This window comes from Zootoca vivipara, chromosome 8 (genome assembly GCF_965207765.1).
Source record: "Zootoca vivipara chromosome 8, rZooViv2.hap1.1, whole genome shotgun sequence".
In the NCBI taxonomy this organism is placed as follows: Eukaryota; Metazoa; Chordata; class Lepidosauria; order Squamata; family Lacertidae; genus Zootoca; species Zootoca vivipara.
The window spans coordinates 63,355,254-63,376,077 of record NC_142591.1 but is presented as its reverse complement, the minus strand read 5'-3'; the positions used below and the strand labels follow the sequence as shown (position 1 = coordinate 63,376,077).

At 40.8% G+C, this 20,824-nt stretch overlaps 2 protein-coding genes across 5 annotated transcripts in view; one reads left to right on the top strand and one right to left on the bottom strand.

The window, feature by feature from the left end:
- Positions 1-12,072, bottom strand: part of TMEM67 (transmembrane protein 67) — a 32,169-nt gene extending 20,097 nt beyond the window's left edge. For 2 of the 3 annotated variants that reach the window (XR_015951539.1, XR_015951540.1), the window contains exons 1-11: positions 11,850-12,066; positions 10,739-10,827; positions 10,530-10,623; positions 9,290-9,389; positions 6,944-7,013; positions 6,175-6,249; positions 5,021-5,083; positions 4,550-4,704; positions 4,356-4,464; positions 2,874-2,960; positions 1,771-1,836 (exon numbers count right to left, since the gene is read on the bottom strand). Coding sequence is in view for 1 of the 3 variants with exons in the window: in XM_035125869.3 (XP_034981760.3) it covers positions 1,771-1,836; positions 2,874-2,960; positions 4,356-4,464; positions 4,550-4,704; positions 5,021-5,083; positions 6,175-6,249; positions 6,944-7,013; positions 9,290-9,389; positions 10,530-10,623; positions 10,739-10,827; positions 11,850-12,069 (1,128 nt within the window). In the remaining 2 variants the exon portion in view is untranslated. Of the gene's footprint in view, positions 1-1,770; positions 1,837-2,873; positions 2,961-4,355; positions 4,465-4,549; positions 4,705-5,020; positions 5,084-6,174; positions 6,250-6,943; positions 7,014-9,289; positions 9,390-10,529; positions 10,624-10,738; positions 10,828-11,849 lie in introns of all 3 variants that reach the window. The other variant, XM_035125869.3, reaches the window with a different exon arrangement.
- A 1,024-nt stretch (positions 12,073-13,096) lies between these two features.
- On the top strand, positions 13,097-19,547 carry RBM12B (RNA binding motif protein 12B). Of its 2 annotated transcripts, XM_035124839.3 has the most exons (3): positions 13,097-13,419; positions 16,239-16,285; positions 16,808-19,547. In XM_035124839.3, the coding sequence occupies exon 3, from the start codon at positions 16,836-16,838 to the stop codon at positions 19,161-19,163; it is 2,328 nt and encodes a 775-aa protein (XP_034980730.1). In that variant the 5' UTR covers positions 13,097-13,419; positions 16,239-16,285; positions 16,808-16,835; the 3' UTR covers positions 19,164-19,547. The 2 variants fall into 2 exon arrangements, with proteins under 2 accessions (XP_034980730.1, XP_034980728.1); XM_035124837.3 differs by having other exon boundaries at positions 16,239-19,547.
- The last annotated feature ends 1,277 nt before the right edge of the window (positions 19,548-20,824 follow it).

The following is a 20,824-nucleotide window of genomic DNA, read 5'->3' as shown; positions in this document are numbered from 1 at the left end:
GTCAAGTATAGAATGTGCAATTACTTTCTAGCGACCGTAGAGAGAAATGATTCAATCTGCATCAAAATTTATGTTGCAGAGCAGAGTATCAGACTTGAAAAGTAGCTGCATTTCTCCTCTTGAGTATGCAAGAAGAGCACTGCTGGGTTAAACCGATGGTTTAACTAGGGCAGTGTATCGTTTCCCACAGTGGCCAACCAGATTTCTATGAGGTGCCCACAAGCTAGGCTTGAGGGTAAATAGCCTTCTGTTGCTTTTATTCCCCAGCAACCAGTATTCACAGAAAAAATGTCTCTGAGCCTGGAGGTATGATCTAGCCATCATAACTAGTATAAAAGCCTTCTTCTCAATGAATCAATGAATCATAAGTTGGAAGAGACCACAAGGGCCATCCAGTCCAACCCCCTGCCAAGCAGGAAACACCATCAAAGCATTCCTGACAGATGGCTGTCAAGCCTCTGCTTAAAGACCTCCAAAGAAGGAGACTCCACCACACTCCTTGGTAGCAAATTCCACTGCCGAACAGCTCTGACTGTCAGGAAGTTCTTCCTAATGTTTAGGTGGAATCTTCTTTCTTGTAGTTTGAATCCATTGCTCCGTGTCTGCGTCTCTGGAGCAGCAGAAAACAACCTTTCTCCTTCCTCTATATGACATCCTTTTATATATTTGAAGATGGCCATCATATCACCCCTTAACCTTCTCTTCTCCAGGCTAAACATACCCAGCTCCCTAAGCCGTTCCTTATAAGACATCGTTTCCAGGCCTTTGACCATTTTGGTTGCCCTCCTCTGGACACGTTCCAGCTTGTCAGTATCCTTCTTGAACTGTGGTGCCCAGAACTAGACACAGTACTCCAGGTGAGATCTGACCAGAGCAGAATGCAGTGGTACTATTACTTCCCTTGATCTAGATGCTATACTCCTATTGATGTAGCCCAGAATTGCATTGGCTTTTTTAGCTGCTGCATCACACTGTTGACTCATGTCAAGTTTGTGGTCTACCAAGACTCCTAGATCCTTTTCACATGTACTGCTCTCGCAGTAATGCATTTAATAGTTTCACTATGAGCTCTGTGAAGTACTTTCTTTTTACCTGTCTGGAATTTCCCAACATTCCACTTCATTAGGTGACCCATGATTCTAGTACAGTGGATGCTTGGGTTGAGAACGTGGTCCTTGTGGGAGGCACGTTTGCAACCCACAGCGTTCGCAACCTGCAGCACTGCATCTGCGCACGCGCCGGTCCCGATTCGGCGCTTCTGCGCATAGTGCGATTTTGAGCTTCTGCGCATGAGCGAGTGCCGAAACCTGGAAGTCACCTGTTCCAGTATTTCTGCGTTCGGCGCGGTGCGCAACCCGAAAACACGCAACCCAAAGCATCTGTAAGCCAAGGTATGACTGTATATGAGAGAAAGAGAAAAACTTCTATGTACTTTCTCGACACAGTGCATTCTTTTGAGCCTTGATCATGTTGCTCCTACCCCTACCTGCATTGTTTTTAATGTTTGCGGAAGTTTTTAATGTTTGATGCTGTACTGTTTTTAATATTTGGTTGGAAGCCGCCCAGAGTGGCTGGGGAAACCCAGCCAGATGGGTGGGGTATAAATAATAAATTATTATTATTATTATTATTATTATTAGTTTAAAGCTCTAGTGCTGTAACTTTTCCTTGCAGGGGAATGGCACCCGTCCCCAATCTTTTTGCTTGCCCTTTTCTGCACCTTCTCCAGCTTGCATGAACATATTTAATACTGTTTTAAATTACTCTTACTTTTTGTTGATAAGTTGTCCCAAAAATGAAAGCAGCATTCAGTTTAGTTAGCGTATCTGGGCAAAGCTGCAGTTAAAAAAAATATAATCATCAAACATTTGGCATATTTTAGTGCAGTCTTCACATACCTACTACCCCCCCAGCCCCCAGCCCCCAACAAAACACAAACTGCAGCATTTATCACTTTTTAATAAAAGGTAAACATAAGCTTTAAAAGTAACAGAATAAATATTGTAACAGTAGCTGGTCCTTTAAAAGCCAACTTTGCTTTTTTCACATTCCACCAAAGCAAATTAAGCTTTCAAACATTTCAGAAATAACCTCTCAGGACAGGCAGGTCGAACTATGCCATACAGTATGTGGATGGGGAAAAAGAAATAACATTAGTCACTTCAGCTCCCTCTGCTAACATAATATGTAAATGATGAATAAAAGCAAACAGGTAGTGTAAAACGTGAACAGAACACTTGCAGAGAATGAAAAAAAAGATAACCAAAGTGCCCTCTATTCAGTGACTCTGGGCAGCACATAGGGCTCCAATGAATATTCAGAACTCGGTATGAGCACAAACTGTCAAATTCACTTCAATAGCAGAGTCTATGTACACAAAATTTCTCCAGACATGGAAGTAACAAGCCAGATCCAGCTTAGGTAGATCTCTGCATGTTCATTAGAACCATGCTCAGCATTGGACTGAGCCATTCCCCCCCCCTCTTTGCTGACCAACATATTTACAATCTATGAGGTCATAGAAAATAGAGATATACTAAATCAGGGGTAGGCAACCTAAGGCCCGGGGGCCAGATGCGGCCAAATCACCTTCTCAATCTGGCCTGCGGATGGTCCAGGAATCAACGTGTACTGTATCAGTACAATGTGTCCTTTTATTTAAAATGCATCTCTGAGTTATTTGTGGGGCATAGGAATTTGTTCCATTCCCCCCCCCCCCAAAAAAATATAGTCCAGCCCATGGCTGAAAAAGATTGCTGACCCCTGTACTAAATACTAGATGCTTTGAAATGATGTGTTCATTCTTTTCCTCATTTGGTTCATGGCTCTAAATTTAATCCATGATGTATCATAAATAACAAACAGAAGCTTACCTGCAAAACACCACCTTCTAAATACTGCCATTTAAGAAAATTTCCCCCTGCATCATATGAAGCAGCAATAAACTGCAACTTTATATTCTGTCAACAAAGATAAAAGTGCCTTTAAAAACTGAGATTTTATATTTTAGACATTTCTTACAGCACAGATGAAACAAAATTTAAATATTATTAGCATTGCACTTCCTCCACTACAATTTTGCCAAAGAAATTTAGATACCAAATGTAAATCTCCTGCTTTACCAGGTAGCTGCATTATATAATACACACAATACCATGCAAGTGTGAAAAGTTAGTTTGTTGTTCTCAAACAATTGTGGGGAACAAAGTCCATATTTTAACAAAAACTTATCAGTGAAATGAAAGCTGAATTTTGTATAATAAACCAGGCCCCAACACATTCCTAAAGTGTATAATAAAACTGCTTCAGCAAAACAAATAATATGGAGTACATGCTACTTGTTTGGTCTAGAAATTAACAATCATTTCAGAGTTACATTACAGTTATATACAACATATAACCATCAGTTGGTTATCAACCTGTCTGCAAGCCCTGCTTCCTGTTAACTACTAGCTGAGCTGCTGTGCATAAACTCAGTAATAAAGTGCTTGAAGAGAATTCAACTTCTTTGCCTAAGTAAAAGATCAGCTTGGCTGGGAAGACAGTCCAGGAAATCAAACCTAGCAGGTATGCCAGTGTAACATAGAATCAAACTCTCCAAAACATTAGAGCTGAAGTTACAAATATTTTGGTCACTTCATGTATATTTCCCCCCCCCCCAATCTTTCTGATTTTATGACTGATACTTAAAGTAGCTTATATTGCAAAAGTGCAATCATTTACATGTCTGCTCAGAATTAAGCCTCACTGAACTAATTTGTACTTACTGCCAGATGAGTGTAGCACGGGTGGGGAATGTCTCACCCATGAGCCAAGTTGGGCCCACTAGGCCAGTCATTTGGGGCCATCCATGACCACCTCTTGCTCAACTGATGCCATGTGCGAGTAGGTAAAGTTGTGGCTGCCAAGGAACAATCGGAAGCATACAAATGCTTTTTACTGTTGCTTAGCAACTGGACTTGCATTTGCCACTGTTTAAATTTAGTGCTGAATGCTAGCCTCAGTGGAGCAGAACCAATCTCTGTGGGGCTTGCATTTGGCACCAAATGTATATCGTTCCAAATGCAAGTCCTTTTGCTAAGGAATGATCCAGCCATCCAGACCAACGTAGTTAATCACCCCTGGAGTAGAGCAGAGGTGGGGAATATTTTCTGGCCAGAGGCCCAGATCTTTCTTTCTCTGTTTGGTCTGCAGGCTACCCACTTCTGGAGTAGAAGACTGCTGCCTCAATTACAAGGAACACATTAAAATTCTGGGGGAAACTGGCAACCTGTGCAATCCCCTCAAAACTGATTCACATGAAGAATAAACCTAGACTCAAAGTATTTTTTTTTTATATTTTAAATGTAACTTACTTTGTTTGTTCCTTTAAAAGTGAAACTAGCAGGAAACTGGGTTGTGTCAAGAACCTGTGATGCTAATCCTGGCTGGTCACCATAGTATAGCCATGGAAGGTTCTGTCTCCTGCAAACAGTTAAATGATGTTTGTTGCAACTATTAATTTCTAGAATATCTATCTATCTATCTATGAGTAGCAAATGCCACATACCAAAATGATATGGAATGAACAGTACCAAGTCCAGCAGTATTTGCAAAAACATACTGAAATAGACCACATGCATCTGTGCTGGCAGAGCTCAAACTATTCATGTTCATCACACACATATTTCCAAGCGTTTGGCAAGATGTAAGGTTGGAGTACAGCTGCAAGGAGATAAGCCAATGATAATTATTACAAGATTGTAAAGATATTTTAAAACTGAAAATATCATCTCAGAATACCATTTCTAGCTCTTTTAAGGTTTTTTTTAATGCTTTGAGAAGTTTTAAGTAACACTGGGAAGAGGCATTCTGCAGCACACTTTACACTTCTACACTCTTTAAATACCTCTAACCACCAGGGAAAACTGCAACCAGGTTTCAATTCACAGATTATCCATGGAATCCCAAAATAATAAACTATGTGTATTAGTTTACTTATCAGTAATCCTGTTGAAAGAGAAAAACCTTCACAGCTTACCCAGCAAGCAGCTGCTGACGCTTGTAGGTTTTTTGAAAACCATGCTGATATCAAGGTGATGCCCTATAAATAAGACCAGAAAGTCAAAATGGTTACAGCAAATTGTTTTGGTTCAAGGTAGAAGAGCAGGACATCACTTCATAGAGTCTTGTGCTCTCTTTTTAATGCTACTGTTGTTGTGGGAGAATTGAACTGTCATGGATACCAGAAACTTTATTCTGCTTTTGGAGTAATATGTTGCTACGTGCTTCTGTAAACATTTCTAGGAGTTGTATTATATGTTTTATTGCATTTGTATCCCATTGTTTTCTCCAGGGAGCTCCGTGTTGTACATGATTCTCCCCAGTGCTTTTCCCCCTAGAAAAATAAGTGCTGGTACTCACCATGAAGTCGTTACAGTAAGTGCCACACTTTTTAACCCCCCAAACACCCCCCAGGTGCTGGTACAGCGTACCCTTGAGTATCCACTGGGGGAAAAGCACTGGTTCTCCCCCTCCTCACTTAATCCCCACAATAACCCTGTGTGGTAGGTTAGGCTGAGAGGCAGTGACTAGCCTAATGTCACTCAGTGAGCTTTAGAGAAAATATGTGCATTTGAACCCTGGTCTTACAGGCCCTAGTCTGACATTCTAACCACTACACTACACTGGCTCTCATATATGTTTTGCAACTGTTAGATAAGGAGCACAATAAAAGGGGGATAAATAATGAATTAAAAAATAATTATTTGCTTAATTATATTGTTAGATTAACCAATTTTTGGAATAATATGTAAACTTGATTATTTATTTATTTATTGCATTGCATATTGCTGTTTGGATATAGTTTTATTGAATTGTCCTTCATACTAACATAGTGTGGATACATTTGGCATGCAGTAATGCTTCTGAATATCAGCTGCTGGAAACCACAGGAGGGAAAATGCTCTTGTGCGCGACTCCTCCATGAGGGTTTAGTCTTATGCTCTTATATCTATGATGTAGTTATATTTTTGCACTATGATGTAGTTATATTTTTGCACTGATTGATGTATTTCTATTGTTGCTGAATATGTGTGTGTGTGTGCGCTCATTTTAAGTGTAAATGTGTCACCTTGAATGTCTGCAAACATTCTGTGGCAGCATGCAAACAAAATGATTATTATTAAGACTTACTAGCTTTCCAAAGCGTACTGTTGCAATTCCTTTTGGGGGGTAATTCCCAGTACTCCTGAAGCATAAACCTCCTGTCTGAAAAGATATATATATATATATTTAAAGAATAAAATTATGTAAATATCTACTTATAAAGACAGAGGCTTGGATCTAGAATAGCTTTATCACAAATGGAAAGAGGCATGAATCCAGAGTTAGGCGAGCAGAATTCCATTTGCATAATGGGGCTTTTCCATGTCCTCTCCCTACTGCAGTGCTGTGACATAGCATTTTTTGAAGGGCAGGGGACCTGGGATGTGATGACAGGGAAGGTAGCTTACATGAGCAAACCTCCCACTGTGGGATATAGCTCATACTGCTTCTCCTATATTGTCCTATTATTTTGTTGGCATCCGTCTCAAGGAACAATGCAGCACACCTCTGGGGGCAAAGTCAAATCACTGCAGAATCGAAGTGCCCGCTGTGGCTGCAGAGACTGGTAACTCTTAACTGCTGCCTCTTGCATTGTTTTTGCTGTGTTAGCAGCACCGGTGACCTCACCTGGGGTGCATGGCTGAGCAGTGAGATCCCGGGGTGCCCAGGATCCCCCGCTTGACCTCATTTAAGTGGTCCAAAGGAAAGCAGAGTAATGCATGTGGCACCAGCTTGGCTGCAGGAGTTGCAGGAAGGAGGCATACAAGACACCATCCAACTGTCTTAGGGACTCCACATTTGCGTATGGGTTATTTTATTAGCTTTTCTTCTCCCAAAGATGTCCTATTATACTTACTAAAATATTGGGCTCAGAACAGCTACATGACTTGTTTACACTGATGAATGTTGGTTCACATCTTACACACCTAAAAAGATAAAAAAATAGAATTAGGGACTGGATAAAACTGGAAAAGGAAGAAGCATAAGATTTGAAAGGACATGACAATAGATATGGATGGTATGCATACTTATGGTATGGGAAAGGAAAAGTACATAAAGGATTCTATAACCATATCATTAGGAAATCATTAATGAGAGTGTGGGATTTAATAGAACAAAAACACCCTAGTGGTTATCACCAATAGAAGCTTCGTTACTCAAACCACTTGGCAAAAAGGGAAAGTGGCCTACATATAGAGATTTATTGAAAGACCAAGTAGGAAAATGGAAATTAAAAGACCATGAAGAAATTAAAGATCATTTTCAGAGTTGGTTGCATTACAGACAATTAAATGAGATGTTTAAGGAGGATAAAAAAGGGTTTAGTTATACAATTTCTAGATTCCAAAAGGAGGTGATAGAAGAAAACGTGAAACTACTGAAGAAAGCATACAGCATTCTGTTAGAATGGGAAATGAAAAACAAGGAGGTCAAATCGGTTATGATCAAATGGGCGCAAGATATAGGACATAATATACAATTTGAGGATTGGGGGAAATTGTGGAAGGTAGATTAGAAATTTACAGATTGTTCTCTTTCGAAGGAAAATTACATGAAAATGATGTACAGTGGTGCCTCGCTTAACGAATGCCCTGCTTAACGAAATTTCCGCTTAACGAAAGGTTTTTTCTAGCGGAGGTTGCCTCGCTAGACAAATTCGTTTTACGAAAAATTCGTCTAGCGAATCACGGTATCCCATAGGAATGCATTGAAATTCAATTAATGCGTTCCTATGGGCAAAAAAATCAAAAAAAAATCAATACATTCCTATGGAATTCACTAGATGAATTTTTTGTTATAAGAAAGGACCCGTGGAACGAATTAAATTCGTCTAGCGAGGCACCACTGTACAGATGGAATATTACACCAGTAAAAGTGGCAAAAATGTACAAAACCAGGTCAAACATATGTTGGAAATGCAAAGAAAAAGAAGGTACTTTATATCATATGTGGTGGGAATGTAGAGAAGTCAAAAATTTCTGGGAGATGATATATAATGAATTGAAAAGGATGTTCAAAATGACATTTGTAAAAAAACCAGAAGCATTTTTGTTAGGGATCCTAGGACAAGACCTGCCAAGGAAATAAAGAACTTATATATGTATGCTACAACAGCAGCAAGAGTCTTGTTAGCACAAGATGAAAGAATGAGGAAATCCCAACGAAAGAACAATGGCAAGAAAAATTGATGAGTTATGCGGAGTTGGCAAAGTTGACATATAAACTACATGAGAAGGACAACCGTGACTGTGATAGGGAACTGTGCTTTAAAGCATTGGTCTTCAACCAATGAGTAAGAACCCACTACGTACTGGATTGCAACCCAGCCTAAAGTAGATAACACCAGCAGGCAAATATATAGTTAAAAGACTGATCCCAACGTACATGCTTGTGTTAAAGGTGGGTCCTAAGTCTAAAAATATTGAAGGAAACTGCTATATGTTGAAAGGAGGCAAGAAGGGCCACCACACAGACCTGACATTTAAACTATGACTTATGAAGCTGAAAATGTATCTGATCTGATTCCATTTTTCTTTTAAACATGGGAGCGCTTCAGAAAGTTTGAAATTATAGGTTGTATGCAATGCTGTTCAGCTCACAGAGCAGCATTCTACTTGCACAACGGAACTTCCTCCTCCTCTCCCCTACAGCCCCCCTTCAAAGTCTGCTCCAAAAGGGTTGGTGGGCTCTGTGAAATGGATTTTGGGGTGCATGGGCAGATGAGGGTAAGGCTGCATGCATGGAATGTTACTTGGGTAATATTGCATACGGCCAGTATTTTTTTCTGGGGGGGATGCATACCCCTAAACATTTTTTGATTCTAAGTTTGGCCTCATTGAGGGACAGTATTTCAATATTAGTAGGAAAATGAGAGTACCCCTAAACTTTTTTTTAATAGAAAAAAGCACTGCATACAACTGTATTCCTGCAACATTTTGCAAATTTGTATCAACTGGACTTACTTCCAGTTTCATATATTTGTGCATGAATAAAAGAATACAGTAATACCTCGGGTTACGAACGCGATCCGTTCCGGATTGCAGTTTGTAACCTGAAAACACTTCTGGGGCGAACACACTTCCGGGGTTGCGCAGTTCGTAACCCGAACTGTTCGCAAACCAAGGTGTTCGTAACCCGAGGTACGACTGTAAATCAACAACCCCTTCTCCCAAAGCAAGTCTTCAACAAAAAGAATACTTACAGGTTATTTAACGCATTTGAAGTAGCAAATGACTTCCCTTTTCCATCGCATTGAACACATAATGCATCTGCCAACAATGCACCATTGGTGTCTCTTTCCACTAAGTAAGAAGAGAATATGAACACATATAGTAACATGGCATATAGGCTCTATATGTGAATAACCATGTACAAATGCAAAGTTTCAGAAAAAAGCTGGAAAATTCAGTTGCCTAATGCACACGTTACAAATTTAAAACTTTACTGTGATCGAAAGGGTTTTTCAGTGTTCTGCACATATGCTGGGGCTTCTAGGACTGCTCTTCCTTCCATAGACTCTGGTGGATACTGAAAAATCATTCCAAAATCTTTCGGAACTCTCTGGAGTAAAACTCCATGTGACATAATGCAGTTAGAAAACCAGCTACTTGGAAGTGCTTTTTACACATGGATGGGTCTCTTAATCATAACAACTATGCTGTAGAAACCTGTCAAAATGACCCACAGGTGTGGGAGAGGTCAGGATCTAGCCTACTGACTGGATCCTGTTCCTCACTCCTGAATTAAAGCATTTAAGGTAGCAGGGAAAGACCTCAACCTGAAGTCTTGTAAAGCTAGTCAGAGGAGACAATGCCAAGTTAGACAGACACATCATCTGACAGTATAAAGCAAGTTAATTAGTTTATATGTTCATTTTTTGTCTCTGTTATTATCATTCTGTTACTGACTTATTGACCTCATGGTTTTAGTTGAGAAGCCCATAGTAGAATAGCTGCAAAAACTACCTTCCTCAAATGCAGCATAGTATTTGATGTTGGGTGGGTGAAAAGACTAATATATTTTTGTTACTTTCTTAAGACAGAAAATCAAACATATAGTATTGTATCCAATCTTTTCATCCCATGAATAAAAGGACCCTTTCTGAGGCTCAGTATGCATCATACATTTTAAGCACATGACTTTCCCCATCCTGAATCTTGAGAACTATAGTTTGTTAAGGGTGCTGAGAACTGTAACTTGGTGATGGGTAAACTACAGTTCCCACGATTCTTTTGGGGACATAATGTACTTTAAATGTATGGTGTGTACACAGCCTTGGTGTGCAACTCTCTTAAGTCCACAACTCTCTTTCCATTAATTGAAGCTCTTTCCATTCATGGACTTTAAATATTAGGTACAATCCACAAAAATATTCAGTACTGCTTCATCTGCTAGAGAAATCAAATATTTTAACACAATGAACAACTGCATAGAATTCTTACCCAAAATCTCATTAACAGGGCATTTACATTTTCCTTCACTAGTTAAGCCTTTAGGACAAGTAATGCAATCCCATCCATCTTGGGTAACTCCACTCTAAGAAAAAACATATTAAAATATTTTAAATTTCACTGCATTATAACTATATAGTACCTCTATACATTGTTTGCAGTAAAAAACTGTTTAGATTTTATTGCAAGTATAACATTACCGTGCTTTCTGGACATTTTTCACAAGTTATAGAAGATCCACCGTTATCAGAAACTAACTTGAATCCTGGTAGACAAGTGCATGATGTACCTGAAACAAACACAATAACTTGTTATTTCAGTTGCTACAAACTGCAATCCAATTTGCTCTAACAAGGTTACCTCTCTGAAATATATCCTAAAAGCCCCCATCTCCACTGGCACTTCTGTGTGGTTTGATGGCTAGTAATGGACTCTGCTTCGGGAAACTTGGATTCAAATCCTATTGTCAGCTGTGAAATTTACTGACCCTGGACCTGTCACTCTTTCAACCTAACCATGCACACTGACAATGCTATATAAATCACAATACACAAGCAAGTGACAGAAGCAGCCACACCTTACAGCAAGGTGTCATATCAGAGTCTACTGGTAGATCACTTAGTTTTACAATAGCAACAACAAAATTACTCTCCCCCCCATCCTAATTGGACTGATGAAATGAAGGAAGATTGGGTCATGATCTGTGGATTTTTCTGTCAAAGGATAGCAAAATCAGCTGTGATTCTAAAAACAAATTCTTGAGCCCAGAGTTCTTTAGCTCTTGTGAAGATGTCAGGAAAGGCCCTCCTTACATGTCCAAAACCAAGACCAAATAGGCATTCATGAAAAAGCCTTCTCTGTAGAGGCCTCACTTCTCTAAAATGCTTTATCAACTGCCCTGGAATAAATCGCATCACTTCACCAGTTGAGGAAAACCCCTTTAGACCCACTTCATACACAGTTGCGTTCTGTTGTACTGTACAGTAACTACATAAGATGTTTGGGTATTTTGGGGGTTGGAACCTTGCGGTTTATTTCACTTGGCCTTTAACGATTTCTTCGTTGTAGCTCCATTTGAATCGAAACATAGGGCAATACGCAACGTTAGCTATACCCGCAGCAGGCCCATTCAAATCAATGAGAACCCCATGGATTTCAATGGGTCGGCTGATGTACTCGGGAGTATGACTGAAGTGGAAAGAAACGAGGTTTTGATATAAGCGGGGGAAGGAGCCCTCCCGTGGGCCTTCCCGAGGCGCTGGCTCCTCGCCAGGCGGCCCTTCCTAGGCGCGCTCGCCCAGCTCGCCTCACCCCGAGAGCTTTTCCTCTGCGAGGCCCCGCACTGCCCGCAACTCAAGCTGGCGATGTCAAAGTACTGCGTCCCACCGCAGCCCTGGGGCCGGTGCAGCGGGAGGAAGAAGCCCTGGCCTCCCGACAGTCCCGCGCCGAACGGGAGTAAGAAGAAGGCCGCGCAAACCCAACGCCTCGCCGTAGCCATGGCTACCGAGGCCGAGGTCTCGGCCGCCTTCATCTGAGGCCCAGCCAATAGGCTCTCGCGTCTCGGAGCTGCAGCTACGGGACGCCAGGCAGACCAAAAATAGTAGAGTGCGCAAATCATAACCATTTCCCCAACAGGTGCCCTATTGAATTCAACGGGATTTGCTCCCAAAGTAATCAGGGTTAGGATTACAGCCTTAGTTGACCGAATACTCGGATCTGCCTAAAATTTCCTCGACAAATATAAAGGGAGGAAGTTGGCCTTTCGCAAGTCAGTTTTTTCCTGTTTTGCGCTCACTCTTACTTTTACATCAAATCAATACAGTAAACGGTTTTTCTACGGGGAAAGACTAAGTATGTCTCTACGCAGAAGAAACCCGCCTCAAATTCAGTAGGGTTTTTCCCTCAGTTAAAGCGTAGGGTTGCAAATTCCAAATCAAGGAAGATGGGTGTTTCGTTCATACCAGGGAATAAGTGCATTTATTTGGTAGTGAAGTTCCTTTGAGATTACAGTATTGTGTAGGTGCCACATAAGGCACAGATTAGGTAATTACCGTATAAGACTGCTGTTAGGAGCTACTGCCAATGGTGATGATAGAACACCAAAAATTTAGACAACCACCAATTCTTTTTGGACAAACACTAAGAAACCGGAATAGCTAACCCCAACTCCTATTTTCCATTCGATTTCAGACAGGAAAAAACTCCGCGAAGTTTTTATCTTATCTGCAGTTAAACGAAAATTGGCAGGAGACAAAAAGGGCACAGATTGATTTCTGAACTAGAGGTGGAAATGAAGACACGAAAAAAAATCAGCTGCTGTATTTCCACACTCGAATTTATTTCCATCGAAACTGCACTGTGCGCAAAAACTTGGATTCCCCACTTACTTCTTCCGCTCATGTGCCATGCTAACAGACAAAGCAAAATGATTGGTGAAGCCTCGAGTTTCCTGTACAGCAACAGACGCATGCGTACTGGTTGCTGGGCGGCTTCCGGGTGACTCTTTGTGCGCGTGCGCAGCAGAACCATTCCCTCCCCTCTCGGCTCCCGTCCTAGCTGCTCTCTGAGGGAGACGGGAAGGAGGGCGGCTGCCATTTTGTCTCTTGCAGTTGGGCCTCTCCCTCTGTGAGGCAGAGCGAGGGGAGAGTAGCGCTGTTGCTGCTGGAGGCGAGCGAGTACCGCGCGTGTATCAGCTGGTGTAGTCGGGCTGGCCGTGACGAGGCGCGTGGGCCAGGAGGCCGTACGGAAGAGGCCGCGCCGCTGGGTCTGGCGAGTTTTTCCGCAGCAGAAAAACAAAGCGGTTGCGCTGTTTCCTTCCCTCTGTGGAGGGAAGTCGCGGAGCCTGGGCGCTCTCCGGGTCCATTCGCCCCACACGGACCTGGTTAGTAACGCTAAAGGGTGGTCTCGTGTGTGTGTGTGTACACACGCGTGTGCGTGCACGTATGTGTAGACGTGTATATGTGTTGGCACGCGGGTAAGCTGCCTGGCTGTTCTCGGTAGTGAGTCTCCTAAGCTGCAGAAACACCTCCTGCCCCTTACTGTGCGTCTCTCCTTTGTGGTAAAAGGGGCCTAGCGATACCTCGGTGGGTGATAACTTAAAGGTATTCAGTGGTGCGCGGGCAGGCGGTGACGGGGAGAGCCTGGTGGCTGCTTGTAGGGGGAGGCCGCGCCTATGTCTTCCCCACTCCGGCGTAGTAGGCGCGGTGACAAAACGATGTTTCCTTCAAACGAACACCGTTCTTTTGTGTGGACGGAATTCGTTCCGGCGTGGGGACGAATTACAGCTCCAATTTAGGAGTGACTGATGCGGTTGGTGATTCCAGTTCATACCCGGTGACGGTCATCATGGTTTTTGATTTTGTTTTTTCTTTTACTTTTTTGGCCTCCTAGCCACAGAATTTATTGTTCTCCCACGCGTACTCGGATGGTTGGTTAATAGGAATCCCTTGGAACCCACTGGACCTTTCTGCCGCTGGCGTCCCTGGAAGTGTATTGGAATGTACAGGAACTGGTATGGGAGAACCACGCAGGACTAAGGAGATGCCGACCGCATTCACAGCTTGTTTTAACAAATAGTTCTTGATGGCTGCCCAAGAATTGTTCTGTGGTGGTGTGATTTATCCTAGCCAGCATTTATGTGGAGAAAAAGGAAGAACGCCATTTGCTTAGGATGGTGTGCCTTCTCTGCACTTCACATACTCTGTACCAAAGTATATTTTTGCTCTGTCAGGATGTCCCGGAGTTCTATCGTGCACCAGACCCTGGGAAGGAATAGCCTAGACACTGCAGTACTCCAGTAACATCATTATCATGAACAGTTTAAGGATAGGTGTTAGAAGTACCTGTTTAGGTGTTAGAAGTGCCTGTTTTAATAGGAATCTATATTCGTGTTTTGTGTTTGCTTCTTTCTGAGCAAGGAATGCATAGGAGTAAAGTACACTTATGTTTTTTTAATTGGGAATAACTATTCTGTGGATATACAAAATACTTTGTAACTTCTCCATTTTCCCTAGTTGTTTTTTGATGGTTCTTTTATATATTAAACCATTTATTTTGTGTTCCATATCTTTAGTCCCTCATTTAAATTTTATTTACTCATCTAAATCTTTATATGCCTTGTCCACACCTGATAACCAAGAGTTGCTACAGTAAATTGTTAATATTTGTTTCATTTTTTGTTATTGTTGGGGAATGGGGCTCTAGAAGTAAAAACTTGCCTTGCGGTGAAGATTTTTGTCAACTTGCTTTGGAGGTCTCTGCTGGGACTGAAAAAGAATTTATAGTTGTCTTTTTAAAAATCCCCATAAACAAATAAAATAGATTCAATTCTGTGTTGGACATGGTAGATTTTATCCATGGTGTTGGTGGAAGATCTTGAGTTACCCAGGAGTATTTAGAACATTTGTAGCTGGTTTTCTAGCATTGTTAGAGTGCTATGGCACTGATGCCCTGCTTGCAAGGACATCTGGTTAGGCACTGTGAGAACAGGATGCTGGACCAGATGGCCTGAGTCAGTAGGCTATTCTTATGTCCTTGTTCTTGCTTCCCAACAATAACATTATATAAGAAAAATGTTTGATATTAGCCTTTTGAGTAATGAGATGTTATTAATCCCTATTGATTAGAATACTGCCATTGGTTTCAGTATGATATTGATAGTGCTTTTAGAGAACTGCCTGTATTCAGACTTCTCAAAAAGCTCTTGTTAGAAACTTCCAGATTGGTGGTCTATGATCTTTGCAGAGGGGGTGAAAGAAAGTAGGCCTTTTCTAAGTACTTCACTGAAATAAAGTTTAAAGTAAATAAGATTTCATAGTTTGCTTTATTGGTCGTGTGGATCAGTTATAGATAAATTGGGTTCTTGCATTGTTCCTGTATATGCTAGAGAATATTCTATTTTGACACTGTGATTGTGATCATCCGGACATTTATTTTTGAGTAGGCTTCATTGAACTCAGTGGGACCTCCGGTTAATCCTGCATAGGATTGGGCTACCCAGTTTTCTGTGGCTTCATATTTATGTATTTTACGGAATTTGTAAAAAGATGGGCTTGGAAAGTGCCATGAAAATGTTTTATGAGTGTAGTCAGTACATTTGAGTGCCTTAACTTTCGTGATGTTTTAGTGCTCTAAAGCGATATCATAGAGTATATTGTATTCTGGATTTGTTGTTGAACGACAAACATTTGTGGTGAAATTGGAATGAGCATAAGCAGTATATTTTCCCAAATTTACTTAATTTTTGGATTTTTCTTCCAAAATGGTCATCTTTACAACAACGAATTAAACTACAGTACAGTACAGGCGAACATCTTGCCACCGTCTTCTGAAAAGAATTTAAGAACAACAGCCGACTCCTATTTTTGTGTGGGACTTCAGTTTTATATAACTACAGGCAGTGAAATGTTTGGGTTCTTCCACCCAATTGTCTGTGGATCTTTTGAAGACTGATTTCAAACTATTTTCTTCACTTGTTGCAATCTGTTTTAAATGGATACACTGACCAAAAGGTTGTTCAGTTGGGATTGGTTATTTCTGATTTTTCTGCCTCTGGACTGGGAAATATTTTAAACATAAGAATACCAATCTTGATTTCTTATTGGCTAATGTTGACCATGATTATGAATATACCACAGTAACACAGCATAGTATGCAAACCTGCTTCTTGACCATTAATAATGTTTCATTTTCTTTCCACAGTTAAATTGATTTCACAGACTTTATCAGGTCTTCTAAAGGGAAAAAAGGTAAGCTTCAAAGCTTAAGGCTTCTTTTGTCTGAGATGGTGGTTTTTTTCCTCCCAGGCTTGTGACTGGAAAAGATGCGCAATTCAATATCTTGATCATAGGACAAGGATGACTGAAATTTGATTCATTATGAGGTGGGCTGTTCTACTGATAGGACATAAATCTCTGAAAATTGATTTCTGTGTAAGTTGCTAGAGAGTTGTGAGACATTTTTGATCACATATCTTTCTTGGCTTTTGCTATTGGATGGCAAGAACATGGTACCACAGTTGTCTAGAATATATTCCGTGAAAGGTTTGATATGTCTTATTATAGATTGTAAGAAGAGTGATGTTTGATATTGTTGCTTTTAAAATGGGGAACGCTGGTGGAACAGTGCGGAATTTCAGATTGAATAGTGTGTAAACTTTCACACTAAAATAGGTTTGTTATTCCAGATGAAGGTGTTCCTTTTTATTTTGTAGCACTTAACTTTTCCAGTGTACTAAAGGCTTGCTATCACATATACCTTTTTGTCCACAGGTGATTATTGCTGTGGGCTGAGCTCAGAATGGCGGTAGTCATCCGTTTACAGGGGCTTCCTGTTGTTGCGGGTTCAGCAGATATTCGCCGCTTCTTCTCAGGATTGAGTATTCCTGATGGAGGTGTACATATCATTGGAGGAGAAAAGGGGGAAGCCTTCATTATATTTTCAACAGATGAAGATGCACGACAAGCAATGAGCTATTCTGGAGGATTCATCAAGGATTCACGTATAGAGTTCTTTCTTAGCAGCAAGACAGAAATGCAGACTATAATAGAACTTAGTAGGAAAAGACGGGTAGGTTCCATTAACTCAGGCGCATCTGGAATTGGCAATCTTTCAAATTTAGTTGCAGCCATTAATAAAGGAATTAATAAATCTATGGATCCATTGGAGAATGAGTTCCGTTCAAATGGATCTCGAAACAGTGATACAGATATTTTGGAACCAAACTATAATCAGCCTAAGAAAGAGGCATTTCCAAGTTTGTACCTATTTATACGTGGTATGCCTTATTCTGCAACAGAAGATGATGTACGCAATTTCTTCTCTGGATTACAAGTGGAGGGAATAGCCATGAGAAAAGTTAATGGTAAAAATAATGGAGAGGCTGTGGTAAAATTTGCAACATTAAGCGATGCCACAGAAGGGCTTCAACGTGATAGAGAGTATATGGGTTCAAGATTTATTATCGTACGAACCTCTGGTAAAGGAACATGGATTAAGTTTGGTGGAGAGATTGGTGGTCCTTTCAGTACCAAACATTTCAGTCATCATTTGGATAAGGAAACATTTTCTTCAAGCAGAGAGCATTCACGAAGAGAGCCAGACTATTTGTCCTCAAGAAAACGCACCTGTTCAAGGTCTCCAGAGAGGGTTATGGCACACACTCATTCAAGGTCTCCTGCAGGGAGGATTACATCACATGCCCATTCAAGGTCTCCTGCAGGGAGGGATTTGTCACGTGCCCATTCAAGGTCTCCAGGGAGAGTTAAGGCACGCCCTCGGTCAAGGTCACCACGGAGGGTAAGGACACGCACGCGGTCAAGGTCACCACGGAGGGTAAGGACACACACGCGGTCAAGGTCACCACGGAGGGTAAGGACACGCACGCGGTCAAGGTCACCACCACAGAGGGTTATGGCACGCACCTGGTCAAGGTCTCCACAACGGAGGTTTATGATGCGCACCCGTTCAAGGTCTCCACCGCAGAAGTTTACGACACAGTCTCATTCACCCATATCTCATTCTCAAAACAGAGAATATTATATACTCATTAAAAATCTCCTACCTACTGTTGAGAAGAAAGATTTGATAAAGTTCTTTGGGCATCCAGGTGTGACTGCCAGTCCTGTTATATTTTTAAAGCCAGAAGGCGAAGCAAAGACGAAAGATGCAATTGTGCTGTGTGAATCATTCAAGGTGTATGAGTTTATATTGACCTTTCACAAGGAGGAACTGCTTGGCCAGCCAATATTCATCTTTCCAGTTTCAAAAGAAAAGCTGCTGTTCTTAACTGGATCTTCTGAAGCAAAAATACCACCAGAAAGACAGCACCATGCAAATGAAAGAAGTGATAGAGATGAAAATTCTGGCTTAAAGACCTGCATATATGTGAGAAACTTTCCATTTGATGTGACAAATGTTGAAGTACAGAAGTTCTTTGCAGGATTTAATATTGATAAGAGTGACATTTATTTGCTTTATGATGACAAAGGAATTGGACTTGGGGAAGCATTGGTCAACTTCAGAACTGAAGAACAAGCCCGTAAAGCTGAAAGCTTAAATCGCCGGCGGTTTTTGGGAACAGAGGTACTCCTAAGATGTATTTCTGAGGAACAAATGCAAGAGTTTGGTATTAATATTTCATCAACATCAAATGAAAAGATACAGGATAATCTCCGTTCATATGAAAGGGGTGAACATTTTTACCCCAGTGGTTCACAAGGATCCTCTTTGCATGGGAACTTAAAGCACCTGTCTAATTATAGACACCCGCCTGATGATTTTATCTCCTCATCTGATCTTTTAAGAGGGCCTCCTGGTGATGGCATTCCTGGTAGTTTTCAAGAAGGGCACTTTAGGCCTGACTATAATTCTAGTGGTGGCTCAGATCGTGTCACATTGATTAAATTAAAGAATATACCGTTTCAAGCTTCTCCTAATGAAATTCTGGATTTCTTCCATGGTTATAAAATCATACCAGAATCTCTTTCTATTCTCCGCAATGAATATGGAATGTCTTCTGGTGAAGCTATTCTTGCCATGATGAATTATAACGAGGCAGTGGCTGCTATTAATGAATTAAATGACAGGCCAATTGGTAAGCGCAAGGTTAGTTTAACTTTTGGGTAGATGCGAAAACGCCTGAAGATGTTTGCAGTATTAATAGAATAAAACTAGATTTGTGTTTTTGTTATTTGGAAAGTGATGACAAAACATCCATCTATTTGTAAATAGTTAACTGCTTTAAAATGAAAACTGTTTGATGCAGTGCAGTTGCATCTGTTAGAAAGCATAGGTTGTTAGTTACTCCTGAATATAAATAAGAAGTTGAATGCAAGTTTTGGATTCTTGTCTGTAACATTCAATGGCATATTGAATGTTTCTTATTTCAGCTTAGCATTTCTTTTAAAATAAATGTACCTAAATGAAATATGTGGATGGTTAATTTGTAATACTGCTTTTTTACATTCATTAGCATATGACAGCCCTAATAAAAACCAGTCTTGTAGTTTGGCAGGATCTTCCTCTATAAATTGTACAAATTACATGCTATACAGGAAATATATTGGTACAACTAGAAGATAGTTGAAAGTCTTGAAGTTCTAGGGCTGTTGGTTAAACAATCCAAGATGCATATTTTCATAATGGTAATTGGGTCCTCATACTACTGATTTACAGAGTTAAAAAATATATCCAGGGAAGAACAAACTGTCAGTTGAATGAAAAGGCTGCTTGGATGAATATGTAAAAGCAAGAGTTTAAAGGGAAGTTGTATTATCCCCAAACTTCAACTCCCATAATGTTGGTATCACCGAGCTTTCTGATTGTTCTTTTTGAAAAAGGAAAAGTAGCCATTTTCTATTCCATATCTCTCTGCACAACACTTGTTTGGGTCTTCTTCAAACTGCAGTCTTTTGTGATATTTAGTGCAGACTACTTTCAACTGCAAAAGGGTGGCGCTGTGGGTTAAACCACAGAGCCTAGGGCTTGCCGACCAGAAGGTCGGCGGTTCGAATCCCCGCGATGGGGTGAGCTCCTGTTGCTCGGTCCCTGCTCCTGCCAACCTAGCAGTGCAAGTAGATAAATAGGTACTGCTCTGGCGGGAAGGTAAACGGCGTTTCTGTGCGCTGCTCTGGTTCGCCAAAAGTGGGTTAGTCATGCTGGCTGTACGCCATCGGCCAATAAAGCGAGATGAGCGCCACAACCCCAGTCGTCCGCAACTGGACCTAATGGTCAGGGGTCCCTTTACCTTTACTTTTAACTGCACAGCTACAATGAAAATTGAGGAAGCACTACTAGATGTTACCTTTCATGATTATAATGCATTTTCAATATTAAAATGCAGGGGTCATCAATCTGACATTTGCAAAGGATTTTGTGTGTGTCTCCAGGCAAGTGTCCCAGAGTCATAGCTTTCATTTTCAGAAAAAAGCAGGTCTCTAGCCCTCCCAGAAAGAAAGTTATGCAGCAAAATGTACAGTACCTTCTAAATTACCTTGAGGTAATTTTAGTATTACCTCAAGGTAATTTACCTCTGTTTTAATATTTAAACTTTTTATGTTTTAAAGTATGGTTGTGAATTTCCCTTGATTTCCTCGTTTTATATTTTTGTAAACCACTTTGAGATTTGTTTTTTTTTATCAAGCAGTGTATAAATTTAATGAAATAAATGATTTCTGAGATGAGAATGAGTGTGGTGTGGCCACATTGTATAGTTTTCTTGGTATTGAGCTGTGCTCCTTGTTATTAGACAGCAACAGCATCAGTGTATATTAAGTATTGTGGTGATC